The sequence below is a fragment of the Daucus carota genome, chromosome 8 (genome assembly GCF_001625215.2).
Source record: "Daucus carota subsp. sativus chromosome 8, DH1 v3.0, whole genome shotgun sequence".
Lineage (NCBI taxonomy): Eukaryota > Viridiplantae > Streptophyta > Magnoliopsida > Apiales > Apiaceae > Daucus > Daucus carota.
The window spans coordinates 17,388,911-17,409,927 of record NC_030388.2 but is presented as its reverse complement, the minus strand read 5'-3'; the positions used below and the strand labels follow the sequence as shown (position 1 = coordinate 17,409,927).

General features: G+C 32.6%; 2 protein-coding genes across 2 annotated transcripts; one reads left to right on the top strand and one right to left on the bottom strand.

The window, feature by feature from the left end:
- The first annotated feature begins 970 nt into the window (after window positions 1–970).
- LOC108199415 (uncharacterized) lies at window positions 971–12,215 on the top strand. Its single transcript, XM_017367218.1, has 14 exons — window positions 971–1,297; window positions 2,886–3,047; window positions 3,291–3,356; window positions 3,472–3,615; window positions 3,803–3,916; window positions 4,158–4,259; window positions 4,385–4,570; window positions 6,461–6,550; window positions 6,633–6,767; window positions 7,448–7,570; window positions 8,159–8,244; window positions 9,528–10,140; window positions 10,262–10,339; window positions 10,837–12,215. The coding sequence occupies exons 1-14, from the start codon at window positions 1,037–1,039 to the stop codon at window positions 11,869–11,871; spliced, it is 3,195 nt and encodes a 1,064-aa protein (XP_017222707.1). The 5' UTR covers window positions 971–1,036; the 3' UTR covers window positions 11,872–12,215.
- A 1,991-nt stretch (window positions 12,216–14,206) lies between these two features.
- On the bottom strand, window positions 14,207–16,582 carry LOC108198828 (NAC domain-containing protein 73). Its single transcript, XM_017366605.2, has 3 exons — window positions 16,288–16,582; window positions 15,687–15,876; window positions 14,207–15,004 (listed from the first exon to the last, which is right to left on the bottom strand). The coding sequence occupies exons 1-3, from the start codon at window positions 16,399–16,401 to the stop codon at window positions 14,424–14,426; spliced, it is 885 nt and encodes a 294-aa protein (XP_017222094.1). The 5' UTR covers window positions 16,402–16,582; the 3' UTR covers window positions 14,207–14,423.
- Between the last annotated feature and the right edge of the window lie 4,435 nt (window positions 16,583–21,017).

Genomic DNA, 21,017 nt, shown 5'->3' with positions numbered 1-21,017 from the left:
ACAAAAAAGTCTTTTGCCAGATTTTGATTTATAAGTGAGAATTAGTTTATTTGTTTAGAAAAAATCTACGAGTCAACTGATTTTGTAAGTTAGAATCGACTTATTCATATAGTTTGTGTAAAAATTATGAGTCAATTTCTGACTTATAAGTTAGAATCGCCAAATTAAAAAATCCAATTTTTTTTTGAAAAACATAAAAATCATTTTAGAATATTTTAATAATCTATATATCTAATAAATGATAAATATCAAAAATAATTTTAAGACATATAAATTAAAAGTTATCTTTTTCACACTTACTTGTAAACAATAACTTTTTTAAGTTAAACCGGCTAGAAGCTGAAATAGCAACTCATTTCGAATTTTTATTGATATCTATATATAATTTTTTAAAATATTAATATTTTTTTTGTAAGATAAAATATTAATATTTAACCAAAAGTTCATTTACAAAAATAGAGTTAAGTTCCATGTAGTCCACATATTTACTGTAGTACCGTAGACCACGTATGTTCTGCAACTATAGAATGGCATAAAAACATTGCAAAATGTATGAAACTTGTTATTTTGTAAAATACATTCTATAAATATCACTATTTCATGAAAAATATTGAAAATCATTTATGTTCGACAAGTAGAACACATATGTTCTGTAATATGTAAATGTGTTCTGCAAACTTAACATGTTTTGCAGAATAATGTGTTTTTCATTATTTAACTTGTAGAATGTTTAAGATTGTCAAAATTTTTAACAAAATAATGATTTTTATAGAACATGATTTGCAAAATAACACATTTTGCAATGTTTTTATGCCATTTTATATTTGCAGAACATACGTGGTCTACGGTACTACAGTAAATATGTGGACTACATGGAACTTTGTTCTACAAGAATATAAAATAAGTGAAACATAAAAAGAACACAAAACAAAAATACTTGATTTAAAAAAAAACACAGAACAAAAATACTCAAGCACCCCTCTTTTAAACTTTTCCCAGACACCCCTTCCCTTCTTTCAGGCACACTCTCCAAAATATGCTCCGATTCTTCAATAGAGGCGCCACCGACTCGCAGTCGCCGGACTCGGCGGAGCCGCCGCCGTATTCACCTTACACCGCCACGCCGGCGGTGCCTTCAGGCCCTCCGAGAGCGATTCGCCTCGTCTATTGCGACGAGAATGGGAAGTTCAAGATGGATCCGGAGGCAGTTGCTGTGCTTCAACTGCTCAAGGAGCCTGTTGGTGTTGTTTCGGTCTGCGGTCGCGCTCGACAAGGCAAAAGCTTCATCTTGAACCAGGTTTCTTGCTTTCGTGTCTCGAAAAATTGTATTTTGATGGAGTAGAAAGCTAGGGTTTAGGTATTTGATTAATTAATAAATTATAATTTTGTAATGTTTGATTTAGTTTTTGTTTTAAGTTCGTGTGAGTTTTGGTTTTGTTAGGGGTTTAGGGCACAATGTTTGAGGTTTTATTTATAAATAAGTAAATGTTTTAGAGGCATTGCAGTGCATGTCTTAGAGGCCAAATTTGTGAAGTTGTTGCAAACAATTTAATTGATAATGTATAGCTTATGAGTTATGTATATATTATATGACGAGGATATACTAGTACGTAATGGTATCTGTGGAAGTCAGGATTACGAATTTAAGGTAAGGTCTCATTCATGTAGTAGTTATTTGCTGTATTTGTCCCTACAGGTGGCTATTGATCTTATTGAGGATAAATATGATAAATCCATTAGTTTGATGATGATATATAAGACAAAGTTTTGTTGTTTGTTTTAAGTCTATATGTTGTATAAATTTTCCATCCACAGTTTTTATGGAATTATATACTTTCGGAACTAAAATTGATATGCATACATAGAAAAAATATAAATGATGTAATCAATAAATAACAGGATTTTAAGAATCTCAGGTTGTGTTTACTTGCATGGAATAGAATAGGGAGAGAATGGAATGAAAAATTAAAGAAATTTTGTGGAGAAAGAAGAATGTATGAGAGAATAGTAAATGAACACGAGGGAGCCTATATTTTTATGATGAAGGTTGGAGGGAAAATGGTTAAAAATTACGCCTATATGTGGCGTAATTTGCTCAGCTTAAAACAATTGTATCTGATTGTTACGGATATAAACTTTTAACATCTTGCTCGTGGAAGATTTGATTGATTGCATTTAAATGCATAAGAAATTTTGGTTAATTTGAAACATTAGACATTGATCTGATCTGTGCAAGTGTTGAAACTTTATACAGAGTTAACAAGCGAGTTATTAGAAGAATGCCATAAATTTATGATGTTCTAGATGTAGTTCTGGCATAGAAATTATCACTGTCTGGTACAGGCATGTCTGGGTGTTGTCATTCTATTTTGGTTTGAACAATGTTTAGTTATGTTAAATTACGTGGCTGTGGATCAGTAGAAAATATATTGCTAAGAGTTGTCACTAAAGCTTGATCTGTAATTTTAGTTGCCCTCTTCAAAATATTAAATGATTGATTTTTGGATTAATTATCTTCTGTGTTAGTGTTTGAGCTTTCAATCATGTCTTGGAATGAAATTTGAATTTTAAAGGCTAGATAACTTGGATTACATTTGCATCATAATTGGTTTGCTGTTCATTGGTTGAATGTTATAGGATGCAACCCCATTTTAGGATTTACTAATGGTTTAAAAAATGTATGTACGAACTTATATATTATAAGGTATTTGGTTTTAATATATATCTCTCCTATATAACCAGATGTTGTTCCTAAAAAACTAGCAAGAAAAGAAACACACACACACACACATATTAATAATGTGTATTTTATTCCAAAATATGGAATATAATAGAGTATTCTGAAATCTTTACTTGACCATGCTGCTGCAATTTTCGTGTTGTAGCTTCTTGGACAAAGCAGTGGGTTTCAAGTGGCCGCAACTCATCGACCATGTACAAAAGGTCTTTGGCTGTGGAGTACTCCTATTAGGAGGACTGCTCTTGATGGCACCGTCTACAACCTCCTATTGCTAGACAGTGAAGGGATTGATGCTTATGATCAAACGGTTAGCTTTATAAAATCTGATTAATATTTACATTTTGCTTGTGTTTGGTTCCAGTGTTGGTTAAGATTTGTGCTGATCTAAAAAAACCTTTTGACATTCTCATTTTCATTATTCCTATATATGGTTGTGGCAATTTAGCTAGATTCCTGTTTTACCCCTCTAGTACTTTTCTGACTATTTCTTTTCTTTTGGATTTCTGTTATCTAATCATTCAACCTTCTCTTTTCTTGTGTTCTTTGGCAGGGTACTTACAGCACACAGATATTTTCATTGGCTGTATTATTGTCGAGCATGTTCATATATAACCAGGTATATAAAAGTTATATTAAGCATATGCTATATATTTATGTGTTATTTACTTGAAAATTTTTCATACCATGGGATCTAGTTTCTAATTTTCTTATACAAAGTTTATCCTTATCAGATGGGTGGAATTGATGAAGCTGCTCTTGATCGTCTATCTCTCGTTACTGAAATGAGTAAACGTATACGTGTTAGAGCCTCTGGAGAAAAGAGTAGTGCTTCTGAGATTGGCCAGTTTTCCCCTATTTTTGTTTGGCTCTTAAGGGTAAGGTTCTATTGTTCATATAAACGTATTCTGTGTATACCTGTACACCCACTTGCTCACCTTATTGTTCTCAAAATTTGTTCAATAATTTTCCTCCTCTATAACTCAATGGACATGCTCCTCTACTTCCTTGCATGTTCATTGCTGATGATCCATCTATTTCTAGACTTAGCTCTTGTGCTTGCAGGACTTTTACCTGGATTTGGTGGAAGATAATAGGAGAATAACACCTCGTGACTACCTAGAGATTGCTTTGAGGCCAGTTCAAGGTAGTAAGAGAGACGTGGCTGCAAAAAATGAGGTTGGACATCAAGATTTATATTATATGTTGATATAAATACATGTTTGTATTAATCTGTCCAGTCTTCTATAGTAAATGAAATGCTTGATTGATTTATGTAAATTATTTACTTCAGTAGCAGTATATGGAACCTGATTTGGATGAATCTTTAATATTTTCTGGAAATGTAGCTATGATGGTTAAAATGCTGTTTTTTTACATGTATAATGATGGTCAATTTCTATTTCATGATAATAACTAGATCAGAGAATCCATTCGAGCACTTTTTCCAGACAGAGAATGTTTTCCCCTTGTACGTCCTTTGAGCAACGAGAATGAGCTCCAGAAGCTCGATCAAATTCCAGTAAGTACATGCCCTTGTGGTATTTCAACCAGCACTTTTCTTTTGTCGCTTTTCTCTCATGCAAAAGTTTTCCTTGGACTTTGATTTTATAGTTTTTTATGGTGAAAATTTCTTTTTACATGCAGGTTAAAAATTTAAGGCCTGAATTCCGATCTGGTTTAGATGCTCTGACAAAATTTATTTTTGAGAGAACTAGGCCAAAACAAGTAGGTGGCACAGTAATGACTGGACCTATTTTTGCCCGGATCACTCAGTCATACCTAGATGCACTTAACAAAGGCGTTGTGCCAACTATAACATCCTCATGGCAGGTTGGTCTTGTTTCTATACTACAAATGTGTGGTGTGGCATATACGCTCTTTGTTGTACAACATGGGAGCATGAGTTGGTGTGAGTCTTTATTGTCACTAATTGCTTCACAAGGGACATATTATATATTTAAATAAAGTGTGTGATGGGGCTCTGCTTATTATAAAATGGAAATATTTAACTTGCCAAGTAAAAACCGAATAATAAATATTTAATACATTACTTAAAGAGGTTCTGCTTATCATAATGGAAATTTATACCAGGAAAAATTGAACTAATGTTTATAGAACTTATTGAGATGCCTTTCATAAAGTTTGAGTGTATTCTGATATCTGAAGCAAGAGGAGATCAAATGGGAAAATGACAATTCCGTGCTTGATTCTACCAGAATTACCCACCAAAGCTATATTTACAAGTTCTGTGGGATCATTTAATTTGTCGCAACTATATTTCGTATTTCTTATTTTCATCAATCAATGCATTCTTGCCTAATGTAATTCGTATATGATACTACCGCAAATTATTATTCTATTAAAAAGGAAAAGTAGAAGCGATAAGCCGAAATGGAACTAAAATTCATTATGGTGTTGATTTCTGAAGTACAAGAGTAAAGTTTAATTACAAATTTATATATTCTGAGTAGTAAGAACAAATTTGGTTTTAGTAATAACTTTTACATCTTATGTATGGTTTAGAAACAAGAGTTATTTTCTTCAGATAATCCTTCACAATGTCAATATTATTTGCAAGGCCAGAAAAGAAAAGTCAGGAACTACATTGCATATGTTACAACGTTGGCATAAGCGAATAGTGCCAATAGGTTGAGCTTGGAAGTGGTGTTGTCATACTCACATATTATATTTTACTATGGCCAGTTCAGTTCAAAATCTGTACTATATAAGTTATAAACAAATCAACTTTTTCACTTGATAAGATGAAAATCTGAAAATTGCCTCTACCTGATAATTTATTCAGTTAAGTTCCGATCAAAATATCCAGTGAAACACCGATGGACATTCGGGCCTTTTGAAGTGTGATGTTCCGGTCATTATCAGTTTGCTTGTAAGATCAATTAGATTAATCTTGTCGCACATTAAGTAAAATTAGTGGACCCGTTAATATATTTGCACGTACCTGCAAAATATTTAACAAGCATAGCAGCACATAATATTGAAAGATAATCTGTCTTGATGCATTAGATTGTCCCTTAAAAATAGTTATGTATTTCCTTACCCTTTGTGATTTAAGAAACTTTTATCACCAAAATTTTACTGTTGTCTAATTTCGTACCCTGTATGTATCTTGGGATAACTGTCATGTCGTAAAGATTGATAGCCTCCCCTCTCACCCTACAAAATTATAATTTTTAGTAATAAAAATTGAAGAAAGTGGTTAACTGCTTATTGAAATTTAGAAAGAAGTGTACAGATTTTTCAGAAATTGTTGTGTGCATAAGTGGTAATGATTTTTAGTGGTTGCCTAACCTACTTTATCACTGAACAAAATTCCTAGGCATTTAGGGAGTTCCTAACGCGGTTATACACACATGAATGCGGTTTCAGATCATTGATCAAGCTATTTTAGTTTGGCTCTATTTTTTTATTGACAGGAGACTATACGAAGCATTTTACAAAGTCTACAAAATTGTGTTTGTTATTTATGTGTGTAGTTGTTTAAGTATGATGTATTTATTTCTGCTGTCATTTTATTTGCTAAGGGCTCAACATTTTTGTTACAAGAAAGAGATAAAATGACATGGTCATTTCTTTAATTTTTTTTCTTTTCATAAGTTGGTTTTTTTCCTCTAAGAAAACTATACAATCTGACACTGCATAGGAACTAGGAAGTGGTATTTTTTCCACAACTGTGTTTTACCTATTTAAGTTCCACAGAACGTAGAGGAAGCAGAGTGTCAGAGAGCATATGATTTAGCTGCTGAAGTGTATATGTCAACCTTCGACCGCTCAATACCTCCAGAGGAAGTATGTTCTTCCTCCTCTACTTTTAAATTCTCAACTTGTGTTCAAACTTCACAAATTTTTCTCGACTGTTGAATGTATATAGGCTTCATTGAGAGAAGCACATGAAGTAGCTGTCCGCAAATCGATGGATGCATTTGATGCGACTGCTGTTGGGGCAGGTGCTACCAGGCAGAAACATGAAATGCGTTTGCAACAGTTTTTGAAGAAGGCATTTGAGGTATTCTTTTTGCGTGCGCTTTTTGAGCTTGTTGATACACTATAATCACATTTTTGGAAATTTAATAATAACAAGTCCTGTATATCTGACATTATTTTTATGATCTATACAGTCTTTGTTGACTTTGCAAAAGCGAAATTGTCGATTCCTTTCTGGATCTAATGTTTACATTTATGTTCAGATTTGCAACTAATCTTTATTTTTTTGAAAATTTTGTCTTCACTTAGTACAGATAGAGAAGTTGCCTTGTGAGTTTTTAACATTTTCCTTACCTGGTTGACACAAAAATTATCCCCTTAAATCTTAAATTTGTATGTCTGCACCAACCCAAGATTCTTAAAGATCCCCACAACAACTCAGCAACAATATTGTAGTTCTGTGAGCACTCAGTTTTCGGCTTTTAAAAGTTTTATTGGTGAATCTAAACCCTGTGTTCTTTGGTTGTGATCATTTATACTAAGAGAGACCAAAATCCACAGAGGAAGTAGCAATAGACCATTGCTTGATGCTCATGGTTTCTTATGATGGATTCTATTCTGCTTCCGTCTTTGACAAATGCCTAGAACATGCATGAGAAACTTTACATTCCAAATCATACATGACACATTCTTTTCGTATATCTTGACCAAAATCTACTTGTAATCGGTTATTTAAACTCAGATATGTGGCTTACTATGCAGGATTACAAAAAGGACGCTTACAGGGAGGCATACTTGCAATGTTCGAATGCGATACAGAGTATGGAAAGGGAACTGAGAACAGCTTGCAATGCTCCTGATGCCAAAGTAGATAATGTCATCAAGGTAGTGCCCATGTAGAGATACACCCTTGGAGTTCAATTGATCTTAATTTCTTTTACACTTATAAACAAGCCAGCCATTTTATCTAGTTCCTCTTACATAGCTCACACTTCTGTTTCTTGTTTCATTTTGTTTTCCATATATACATTGCACACGTGCACCCTCGCTTAAGTATGCATGCACTTATCACATAACAGCAGTTATAACTAGTTTAGCAGTATAGTCATATAACACATATTGTACATGGCATGCCAACATCCATGTCAAAATGATTGTTAGCATTTGGAGCAAGGATATGGTTTGTGTAAAGAATATATATGTTACTTTGTAATCTATTGAAACCACGTGCGTTGGGTAAATTTTACTCAAGAGCAAGTATGGTCAATTATATTCAACATTTTGATTAGCAAATAAATTATTCAGATATGACCGACTTAGGTTGCTATATTTGAAGTTGCATGTGGTTTTGAAGTCTATATGTCAGGGGTCACTATCTGTAATAATAATAATTTCTCACATCTTTTTTTAGTTAGATTGTAACACATGCATCTTACTTAAGTCTGATACATTTCCCTTAATAACTGCATACAGGTTTTAGAAGGCCTTCTTACTAAATATGAAGCCTCCTCTCATGGTCCAGAGAAATGGCGGAAGTGGACTATATTCTTGCAACAAAGGTTAGTATATTTTATTTTGCTGGTTTTCTTTGAGAATATCAGACTAAGATAGACCTGGCAATTTGGTACACGACACGAAAAGTTAGTGTTTGGGTTTCAATTTTTGGTACATGAACACGAAAGTACACGGTGAATTTAGTGTCGGATATGGGTTTTCATTTTATATACAAGAAAGTACACGATATAAATATTGAAATAGTTAGTGTGTGTGTATGTGTATAAGATGAAAGGATGAAGAGTTTACTTGGAGAGAAGAAGAGATCGAAGGGAATCGGAGTTGGAGAAGCTTCAATTGAAGTAACAGCGACTAACTGCGAGTGAAACGGCTTGGAATCGACTTAAGGAGTGCTGGGCTTTCGTTTTTAGGTTTTAACACAACTGGATGTGATTATTTATGCAATTGGGTTACTAGGCTTTTGTTTTTCTTGATATTATAGTCTAGTCGACCGACTGGGTCTTCCAGTTGACCCGACTAGTCGACCCAGTCGATCACAAGTCGGGCAAAACACTAACATTTTCCTAGTCGACCTGCCCCTTCCTACCGACTGCTCGACTAGTCGACGACTAGTTGAGCGACTCAACAACAATGGTATATGTGTGTGTGTGTGTGTCTGTGTATATTTGTGTGTGTGTGTGTGTTTTTGTTTATATATATATATAATATACATGTACAAAATTTGTACATAATTGTATGCAAATATAAAGATTGATATATATTTCATGAAATAATACATAAAAATGTAATTTTAAAATATATTTAATTAAAATATATTATTATATTTATATTATATGTACATGAAAACTACACGACACGTTTTGAAACGGATATGGATTTGAGATTAGGTATACGAATCCTAAACGGGTCGGATATGGGTTTCACCTTCAAGTACACGGAACACGAAAATAAACGACACGAAAGTACACGGCATGACACGATTGACACTCTAGACTAACAGCTGACCGACATGGCTTCCAGATGTAATTGTTTGTCTTTGCTATTTGTTGGACGACTAACATCTGCATATATGTGTGCATGGTTTTTCAATTATGCTATGATCGTCTTAAAATCAATTTCTGTTTGCAATTCCAAGTGTTTTCCTTCTGTAACTTTATTCCTCCACCCTGAACAGTCCTTGCTCGTATCTTCTCTTTTAGTTAGTGTCTTGCTAAAAGAGTACAATTATGCTTTGTCTTTGCTTCTCTTTTAATTATGCTATGATGGTATCTTGCTCGTATCTTCTCTAGTTCATGTGTTCAATTTTTTTTTTTTTGGATCTCTTCAGTTTAGAAGGTCCAGTTCTTGACCTCATCAAGAAGCAACTAGATCGTATTGGATCTGAAAAGAGTACAATTATGTTGAAGTGCCGCTCAATTGAAGATAAAATGGGATTACTTAACAAGCAACTAGAAGCTAGTGAAAAGTATAAATCTGAATACTTGAAAAGGTACGAGGATGCTATAACTGACAAGAAGAGGATCTCGGATGACTACATGAACCGCATTTCCAATTTGCAGAGCAAATGTAGCTCATTAGAAGAGAGATGTTCTAGCTTATCAAAGGCTGTCGATATAGCTCGGCATGATGGAATGGAATGGAAAAGAAAGTATGAAAACCTTCTATCAAAGCAGAAAGCAGAGGAGGACCAAGCTACTTCTGAACTTGCTATTCTTAGGTCCAGGAGCAGTGCTGCTGAGGCAAGATTGGCTGCTGCTCAGGAACAAAGTAGATCAGCTCAAGACGAGGCAGGAGAGTGGAAAAGAAAGTACGACATTGCTGTTAGAGAAGCAAAAAATGCTCTCGAGAAGGCAGCAGCTGTGCAAGAACGTTCAAACAAACAAACCCAACTGAGGGAAGATGCTTTGAGAGATGAATTTTCTGTGGTACTTGCTGATAAGGTGAATTTTTTCTCCTCGAGTCATGTAGAGTTGCAGACAAAAATGTATTCTTTACATATCAATTTGTACCTTGCAAGAAATTAAGTGTTTCTGCTATTGTTGTTTATTAATTGAATTGCAGGAAGAGGAAATTAAAGATAAGGCAGTAAAGATTGAACGTGCTGAACAGAGATTAACAACTTTAAGTTTGGAGATGAAGGTTAGGTTTTTGCTGCTTTCTTTACAGACATGCAGCTGCATTTTTCTGGTTGCTAGGAGAAGTGTTAATATTCTAGTTCATGGTACTGTTTGCACCTTAGCCTGCATTAGCTACACTTGTGGAAAAACATAGTAGGTAAATGCTGGCCCATGAACGGGAAGTGTAGAAAATCATGTTTATCATTTCGCCGATACTATTTGCTGAGTTGACTCACGAATTAATAATATAATTTTTTTTGTCAGGAATTAACAATATAATTTTGAATCTGTTTAGAATTATGAAGATGTTTAAGGAAATCATCCACCCCCCTCCCAAGGGAAAAAAAGCTATAAATGATGTCACATTTAATAAGTATCTACAGTATATTTTTACAGATAGGAGGTCATTATATGTTAAACAGCAAATTATTCTCAACCTGGCTGTTTTAAATTATATTAATAGAAAAACTGCCTGAATCAATGTATATGCTCATGTAGGCATTAATTTTCTCTTTGCAGGCTGCAGAATCAAAAATTAAAAGCTATGATGTGGAGATTGTTAGTCTTAAACATGAAATTAGGGACTTGAGTGAAAAACTGGAAAGCTTGAATGCAACTGCACAGTCTTTTGAAAGGGAGGCTAGAATTATGGAACAGGAAAAAGTTTTTCTTGAAGAGAAGTACCGCTCTGAATTTAATCGGTTTGAGGAGGTCCAGAAAAGATGCAAAGATGCGGAGAAAGAAGCTAAACGGGCTACTGAGTTGGCCGACAAAGCACGAGCTGAGGCGGTTACTGCCCAAAAAGAGAAAAGTGATGCTCAGAGGGCAGCTATGGAAAGACAGAATCAAATTGAGAGGGCTGAGAGGCATCTCGATAGTTTGGAAAGGCAAAAAGCACATCTTACTGATGAATTAGAGAGGTACAGAGTTGCCGAGATGGAAGCTGTATCTAAAGTTGCAATACTGGAAGCAAGGGTTGAAGAAAGGGAGACTGAAATAGAGTCACTATTGAAATCAAACAATGAACAAAGGGCAGATACTGTTCAAGTCCTTGAGAGTCTTCTGGAGACTGAACGCGCAGCACGTGCGGAGGCAACTAACAGGGCGGAATCACTCTCTGTTCAGCTGCAAGCTACACAAGGTAAATTGGATTTACTTCAGCAGCAGATGACCACAGTTCGCCTCAATGAAACAGCGTTGGATAGCAAACTCAAAACTGCTTCCCGTGGGAAAAGAGTGAGAGTTGATGACTATGAAGGGGGTATGGAATCTGTCCATGATGTGGATCTCAACGACAGAAAATCAAGAGGAAACAAACGAACGAGAAGTACAACTAGCCCTCTAAAAACACCTGAAGATGGTGGTTCCATTTTCGGGGGTGAAGAAGTGAGTAATAGCCAACAAACCAGTACCGAAGACTACACTAAGTTCACTGTCCTGAAACTTAAACAGGAGCTTACTAAACATAATTTCGGTGCTGAGGTGCTCGAGCTAAAGAATCCAACCAAGAAGGACTTTGTTGCTCTCTATGAGAAATTCGTGCTTCAAAAGTAATAGATTTTACATTATGGGCTTTGTAAGGAAGACTCTAATTCACCCAGTGGTTGAGAAGTAGGCAGTATATTACACCAGAACACGTAAATTTTCTCCTCATTAATCACTTGAGAGTTCTTTGGCCTTCGTGAAAGTTTAAATGCGGGTTTTTAGTATGCAGCCCCTTGGAACTTATATTCTGTTATCTTGTGGTATTAATGTTCTGTTGTATGAAGTTTCCTTTCTCTTGTGTTGGTATCTAGAAGAAACTTGGTGTGCAAGTCCGGATGTTGAAATAGTTAACCATGTACTTTTATTGATGGAATTTTTATTTGCAAAGTAGTAAAGTACGTTTACAAGAGTAATCTTGGAGTGGTATTAAGAAGGATTTTACATTTGCTTGATTGAAAATTATCTTAGATCTGAATGTGTCCCGATCACCCTTTCACTTGCAACTGCATGTAGCGCTATCAATCGATATGGACTATTCGGGTTCTTGGCTTATATCTTGCTTAAATATGATACACGTCTCATTTTCGTTTTGGAAACGATCTAAATTTGACATAAAAATTAAGCTTGGATCTCAAATATATGGGATAAACTTATATCCGAATAAAATGATCCCAGACTCGAATCTACACAAGTTAAAAATCATATGATCCGATATACTTGATCCTGGTATCACTCAGATCATTTTATCGCCCAAACTGCATGATCCATTATCCACAACTGAAATGCTTGGACAATAATTTAGTGTCCAAACTACAATATCTTTGACACAGCCTCCAAACTACAATATCTTTGACACAGCCCCAGTCTAATTTAGGCGGGGATCCTTATATTGGTGTATAAGCATCATCCAGGATGAATTTGGAATTCCAAAAATCCAAAAAATGTTGTCGTTTATATACATGAGTCCACTTCCATTTATAATATGGGGTTTTATCAAAATCTTATATTTTTATAATATATTTTGTAACTATAATATATAATTATAAATATCTTAGTATAAATAGAAGTATACTTCATTTTAATAAATATATAAATAAGTTAAATAAATAAATATAATTCAAACAGATAAATAATTAATTGAATTTCAATAACCTTTTTATTCATAATTAAAGTACATTACATAATTAGAAGAAAAATATTACAAGAATTATATAATAAGACATTTAAAGAACACTATAATAAAATATTACAAGATCAACATACTTAAACATGTTACATTCAAATAATTTAACAATTAATACGGAATTGTGAGATATGTTCAATCAAATTTGTTTATAGTTGACGATGTTTTTGTATATTTCATGATATTTATTTGAACGTAGTTTTCATAGGAAGAAAACATCACAATTTTCCTTCATGGCCGTAAGTGTGTTTAAGCGTCGCAAGTTTTATCTAATGGGACCCATAATTTCACTAAAATAATATCTAAACTTATGACGCGTAGTTCATCATAAGATCAAGAATTTATAACCAAACTTTCGGTCGTAAGATAACTACCAATGAATGTTATGAACATTCGTCGCAAGTTCGGGAGAAAAACTTGAACTTACGATATGATATTTTTGTCTTAAATTTAAATTTTATATTTTTGGAACTTGTAATATCTTTTGTCGTGAAAACCTTGTAGCAATAGAACAAGCAGATGAATCACGATAAAACATATAAAAAATGTGTGATCCAAAAATTATTTTTTGAAAAATAGTCATGTTTCGTTTAATCTTAAATTAGTGAATTTATGATGGGATATAATAATTGGCGTAAGTTCCAATACAAAAACGGTATCGTTTTCAAGACATGAACGTTTTATTATTATATTTTTAATTAAGAAAAAATATTTAAATAAGTAAAATTTACTACCAAAGTCGTAAGTTCCAACACAAAAATGTCACCCTGGAACTTTTTGATTATTTTTTAAATAGGAATTTTTTTTGAAATAAGTGAATTTACGACGGATTGGATTTCCGTCATAAAAACTTACGGTGAAATTCTACTTTCTGTCGTAAGTTGAGCAACATGAAAGATGCATAGTAAGTTATCCGAAAATAGGTTGTAGTGGGAGTTACGCTAGCCTGACTTACATGTTGATTAAATTTATATAAAAAAGTACTTTATATTATTTGTCAACAACATTGTAAATCAGTTTCTTCAATAAGCATCTAGAGGAAGGTGAAGTTCACGGAGAGAGATGATTACAAGATGTTCATAGTTACATATTCAAGCCTACCAATGAAAGTTACTCTTTAAGTGTTGTTCACTACCAACACAAAACCTAGTAGTTGTAATTGTTTTTTCACAGGCCTATAACTCCACAAGTATAATATAGTATAACTTAACATAATAGTTGATCAAGTAAAAAAATGAAATTATACATACAATTAATTCACGGTGAACACATGCATGGTTATTGCTACTGTTATATTACATTAGTCATGCAAGTCGGGTAATTATGTTTCCCTTCCTTTATACATTACCGAATACAAAAACTAAAGAAAAGCACTTAACCACCAAACAAACATATACGTTTTACCTTGTAGTGATCTTGTACGTTCAAGGAGTCCTTGTTAGCTGCTACCTGCATCTCCAACTTTGTAATTTGCACCTATTTGAAGATTATTACGAGTTAAGTTTGGTATCAACTGAGGCTGGACCATTTCTCTATTTTGGCCTCCAACATTGTTATTGTAAGAGATGAAACTAGGGTTATAAAACTCGATCAAACCCGAGTTCTTCATCGAGAAATCATGATCAAGATCTTGCCTAATTAAACGGCTTGGTGACTCGTTATCAGTGGCTTTAACACTTGAGCCTGGGCATTGTCTAGGTTGTGTTTGGTAAAAAACTTTAGAAACAACTAACTCTCCATCTTTCTCCTCCTCATTATCACCAAGATGATATTGATGCATCACCCAATTAGTCTTTTCCGGCTTCTTTTGTCTCCCGTAGTTTGTGTAAAGTACTAGTATTTTCTTGAAACCTTTCAAAACTCCATCCACGAAAACCGGTCTTGTCTTTCCTGTTTTGTGCCACCTTGTTTCTCCACCCTCTTCATCTGTGTGCACTTTTCTTCGTTTTCGAGTCCCTGTTGTGTATGCTTTCAGTGGCCGGTGAAAGAAGTGTCGAATTTGACCATCTTTGTTCACTCCTGCACCACAGAATCATTTTCTGAAACTTCTCATTTCAAGCATACATGTAATACTCCCTTACTTCCTCTCATTTCTTTATGGTTTCTTTCATTGCTCAGCACGCATTTTAAGACGTATATAAAACATAGTTCCGAAACTTATTTTCAATATTTTTTTCTTTCCTGTATAAAAATTTAAACAATAAACTTTTATTCAGAAAAAAAATGTTCGAATAACGTATTAGACTATATTTTATGAGAACATTAAATTGCGTGGCGAATCTTGTCCGCTAATGTAAACAATTGAGAGGGACGGAGGGAGTAGATATATCTGGTTTACAGGATCTCTTAATCAAAAGTGTATAATCAAAAGAATGTGTGTAAATTAGTAAATTAATAATATTTGAATGAGCGAAAAAGCATATGAATGATTTGATTAAGACAGCTGAGAAAAAAAAAGGGGTAAACAAAAGAAAAAAGAAGTAACTTCTTGAACATATATTAGACAAGGAAAAAGAAAAAAAAGGGGAGATGTTTTGTAAGTTTTTTATTGTAGAGTACTCTATTGAGTGTGAGTGTCCCTCACGCTATAATTGCACACTAATTAAGACTTTTATGTTCCTTGTGTTACACAGAAGGAACAACAAAACCATACCACTTTTTGTCATGGAGTTCTTTAGAAAGTATAATTAAGATCGATCACCTGGTAATTTATCAGGATGGGTATTACAGATTCCATTTTCTCCTTCAAGGGTCGGAATAAATTTATCAATTAGAGGATGAAGCTTCTGACTCTCATGTAACACCTTTGCTTCTAAATGCTCAAGAATCACTTGATCAGATGGATCGAATTTCACTCCAGCTGGTAGTCCTGGCAGATGTTGAACTCCCACCTAAATTAATTTTAATCAAACAAATTATTTTACACATTAACAGATTGATAAACAGTTCAGTTCAGCAATCAGAAAAATCTAGCTAGTGGCAAAGGTTATTGTCCTTCCTTTATAACACTAAGTTTTGCAAATCAGCTGGGGATTGAATTATTTAATATATTTTTTTTATACTAAAAATTATGAATTTAACAAAGAAAATCTATTAAATTTTGGAGTTTGATCGAGGTGTAGTTTTGGTTAGCCCTCTACTTGATTAGTTCCGCCACAGAACACCTTCATGGTTTGGACTCTTAACTCTCTTTCTCCCATTCTTGGTTATAGTATAAAGTTTTGTGATCAGAGAATGTGAAGGTATTTTTATATCTATGTTATATAAAAGAGTAAATAATCTAACAATATGAATAAGGTTACCTGATCTTGGAGTGGTATGCTATGGTTACAAGAAGGACAGGTTAGAGTTTGGTTTCTTCCCATTGTCACCAGGGCATGTTCGTCCCTGCCCGGAGATTCACTGCACCATGCCATCTCTATTATCTGGATTCTTCGCCCATGAAAAACTATAACGTCTCCCCTTATAGATAATTAGAGAGTTCCTATTACAGATCAGTTACTAGCTGAACAAATTTACTGTTTTCTTGTTAATATTTAGAATTAATTTTGTTGATATTGAGATAGAGATGTGAAAGAGAGAGTGTTTATTCATCATGTTAGAAATGAGAAAAAGGGAAGGGATATTTCTAAATAAACAGGTGGTTGCTTGGACGTCAAGTTTGATAGGGTTTGTTGAAGTGTATACACATAGAAATAGAAGTGTTGCATGAGTATGTTCTTTCCTGCTTTTTTATTTGGTTAACTAATGAAACTAATTTTTTTTTTATTTGGTTAACTTATGAAGCTAAATATGTTTTCTGTTAAGAATGGACAAGCTTCTGTTAATAATTTACAAGCCTCTTGGTGTCAATATATAATATCCACAATTTCTTTAATATACAAAAATATACTAATTAATGAAAGTATCTTATTTATTTATATATACAATTAAGAGCATCTTCTTCTACGCCAAATTATAATATAATTTGATATATGTTTTAATTAAATAATTTAAATTTATAATTATATAGAATTAGACTTTGATTTGATTTTTTTAAAAGGAGACTTTGATTTGATTAGTTTATATTTCTGTTAAATAGATGAAGAACAAGTAGGCTAGATTCTTAAAATATTCTAGAAAATGTAAATGACACTGCTAATACAATTTATCTTATGATTATTAGTTATATATCAAATTGAAATATTATATTTTGTAATTTTGAGATAAATTTAGGAGAACTCAATAATTAGAAATGTCAAATATTTTTTGAAATAATATTAGAAGAAGGGAATTTCCCTGGTGCTCTTATTTTTGTTGTTCACAGAACTTTATATTTTTGCATGTTAAAAAAAATGAGTTTATTGATATTAAAGTCTATAATTTTAGATTCAATTAAGCTGTCACCAACAATTTATGATCTTCAAACCCAGGTTTCTCAACTTTCTACAGTTATTAGAAGTGCTTCTCTACTTTAGTTCCATGAAAACAACATAAATCTCACTTTTTTATCCATGCACTTTGTTTGTTAGTTTAGAATATTATTTATGAACCATACAACAAAAATTAAACACTTTTCATACCTTCCATATATATCGTTGTTACATGTACTTATTATATCTTTGTTATTGGTACTACAAGAAAAATGAGTAAAAATGACCAGTTAAATATGATCGTACTAATTAACACGAAACTCTAACTTGGAAGACCAAACATCTTAAGGAAAAAACAATTTGAAGCGAAATTTCCAGAGAATATAGCGATACACATCAAAGAAAAGAACGGAACGGTAGAGTGGAGATGAGGCAACATGAGAAGAAAATTCCTTGGGACGTTTCACCTTTGAGAGGGAGGGGAGGGAGCTCCAGTGTCAACCTAGAGTCTCCTTAAAGCCATGTTCATATGCATGATAGTACTGTTAATATATACGTCCAGTGTTAACAAACACTGACTTATACCTACCTCTCTCTAACACTTCTCTTCACGGTGACTCCATTTCTGTTGAGGTTTAGGTACTGTATCAAGATGCAGCAGTCTGATTATATAATCATCGTAAATAACTGTCCAGGGTTTCTATCAGTAACTTCACAAAGGCTACCTTTATTCTTTAATCAAGCAGCTATGAATTTATTGACAATGTATCTATACTATACTATAATAATAAGCGAGTATAATTTGTAGTCGTACAAAATTTTGGTTTGGTCATGTTGATTTGGTGTTTCACTTTATAACTAAAAGTCTGCTACACGTAGAGTTGTCATAGTCTTATATCTCTAAACAGTTTTGATATACTACAAGATAAAAACTCCACCATTATTCTTTTAAATATAATTTATAATTAATTAAAAAATAAAAAAGTAAATTTACTATCATTAATATATATTACTATTATATAATAGTTATAATTAATTTAAAATTATATAGGCGCCCGTGCTTTGCACGGGTTTAAGGCTAGTTAATTATAATATTTTGAGGTTTTATTTAGCAAAAAAAAAAAAAAAAAAAAAAAAAAAAAAAAATATTTTGAGGTTTTTATTACAGAGAGTAGTGCTATGGTTGCCAATTTCGGTATCATGTTTTTGCCAAATGCGTGGGGTGTCAATCATTACATCATGATAATTTGTAATATATTCCCTCCATCTCCGGTTTTTTACCGGTGCGGGATTCGATACATTTTAAAACTCTGATTAGGCGAAGTTTTGTAAATTATTTTAATCTTTTTTTGAATAAAAATATAATGTTTGAATTTTTATTTATAAAAAAAGTTTTTTGAAAACAAGTTATTATACTTAATAAGATCCTTAAAATGTGTGTCAAACAGTGAAATATATTTAAACAAATGAGTGGGACTAACGGAGTATTAGTTAGTCTTAATTAGGATGCCTGCAAAATTCGATCCGATGGATTTCGATTTATTTCGAGCCAAACGGATTTTATCAAATTCGATAATTTGAATTCAGATTTTTTTTCAATTCGAAAGAGTTTGGATTTGGGTATTAAGTATTCGAAATCGAAACCCAACCCCAAAATCCGAAATTCAGTCCAACCCGGTTTGATTTGGATTTGGGTATTAAGCATTCAAAATCGAAAACCAACCCATTCAAAATCGAAAACCAACCCAAAATCTAAAATTCAATCCAAACCCTATTCGAATTGGTAATCCCAAAAAAGTCCTATAAATATATAATATACTTTTTCTAATTTTAGTTATAATCAATTTTGTTTAAGTGCGCACACACTAATTGCAAAACTCCAATTTATGAAATCCTAACTACCTATAAATTGAGAAAATTCGAAAGTTAGTAATTCTAACCGGAGAAACTATGTGTTTAGATATTCAAATATTATTCCGGTTCTTCAATCCGAGACGATTTTGCGGCTTCAATCCAGTTTATTTTCAATTTAAGGTAAGAGAGACTGAGTGAGAGAAAGATGGTAAAGGTGAAAAGAGACCGAGGAGGGAGAGGGAGAAGAGAGACCAAAGAGACAGAACTAAGTCGGAATGTCTAGGGGGAAAGTACATTAGGTTTTAGCTTAGGGGGAAATATCAGCGTACAAACATTTTCACCTCGAAGACTGTGTTTATTTTTTAATAATTTTAATTAATTAATTTTTTGTTTATATAATTTTATATATACTGAAAATGCCTTATTTTATTTAAATATAATATTATTTATTTCTTAAACGAGATGTAATTAATTTTGAAATTTTCGTAATATTATATATGACATTCTATTATCATACATAATATGTATTATAATCTAAATTCCTATTTTATGAAAATATATTTATTTAATTAATTTTAAAAATAAAAAGTAGCTATTGTAACACAAGTGTTGGTGTCACAGTAGCTATTGTAACACCAAGTGTTGGTGTTACATGTTATGCAACACCGTCACTCTCATGCAACACTAGTTTTACAACTATTGTAACACCAAATTAGTCATGTTACAAGATCACCGAAAAATCTTAACTACTGCAACGAAATGCTTGTAACACTTTCCAAAAATCATTGCATGAGGCCACTTATAGCGCAGTGAAATTTGGCATCATAGTTAGGTAGATGAGTGATAAGATGGGGATGATCATCAACACAATATTTCTTGTGTAGGTCGAACACGCTTTGTATAAACATAAATTGAAACATATGTCGTACGTAAAAAGACCCCTACCAAAAGTATTTCAATTGAACTGCTAACTTTATAACTATATCAAAAATAATAGTAGTTTCACACCATGATGTGGTTGCTCTTTTAATTTTCACACCGACTATATAATACTTTAATGTCATAGATTTTTTATTATTAATTTAAAATATTAGAGGGTCAATAATTTGGCCAGTTTATTATAATATCTACCCATTATAAAATTTTAACTTTTTATTATTAGTTTTATAAGCTTGATGATTAAGATTTTTAAGGATTTTCATGAGCTATTATAAATTAAATCTCGAACAAATGATTTTTTGGTATTTCAAGCAAAAAGTGAGTAGATATGAATTATGCCGAATAAATTTCATGAAGACATGAAATATTCTGCCCCTTAATTGCGTATTTACTTTTTTAGTTTTGTTCGAACTCACATTATTAAATATTTGATACTCATATTTGTTATGGTGTCAGAAAATAACATACAAATTTAGCTAAAGATCAAACCAAATATTCCTTATTATGAAAAACTTATTCTGGTTTGAAGTCCGTTTAATCGGATATAAGCTTTAACCATACGTCCATACCTTGTCGGATTATGAATTAATTTATATGTTTTTTATTTAATTTTTAAATAATTAATCAATTTAATTATAATTGGACTCATTATATTTAAAAATTATAGTTGACATATTAAAAGTTAAATGTATTAAATCTTATTATGAATAACTTATTTGTCTTTTTTTAATCAATTAATCAAAAATTTATAACTTACTCCTTAAAAGGTCTCATAGATACATTTTACCATTGTGTCTAGTTGACTGTTGATTAAGCAATACAGAAGTTTTCTAAATACACATGTACGTCGCAAGTTATGATATTTTAAATTCATATATCATCAATAT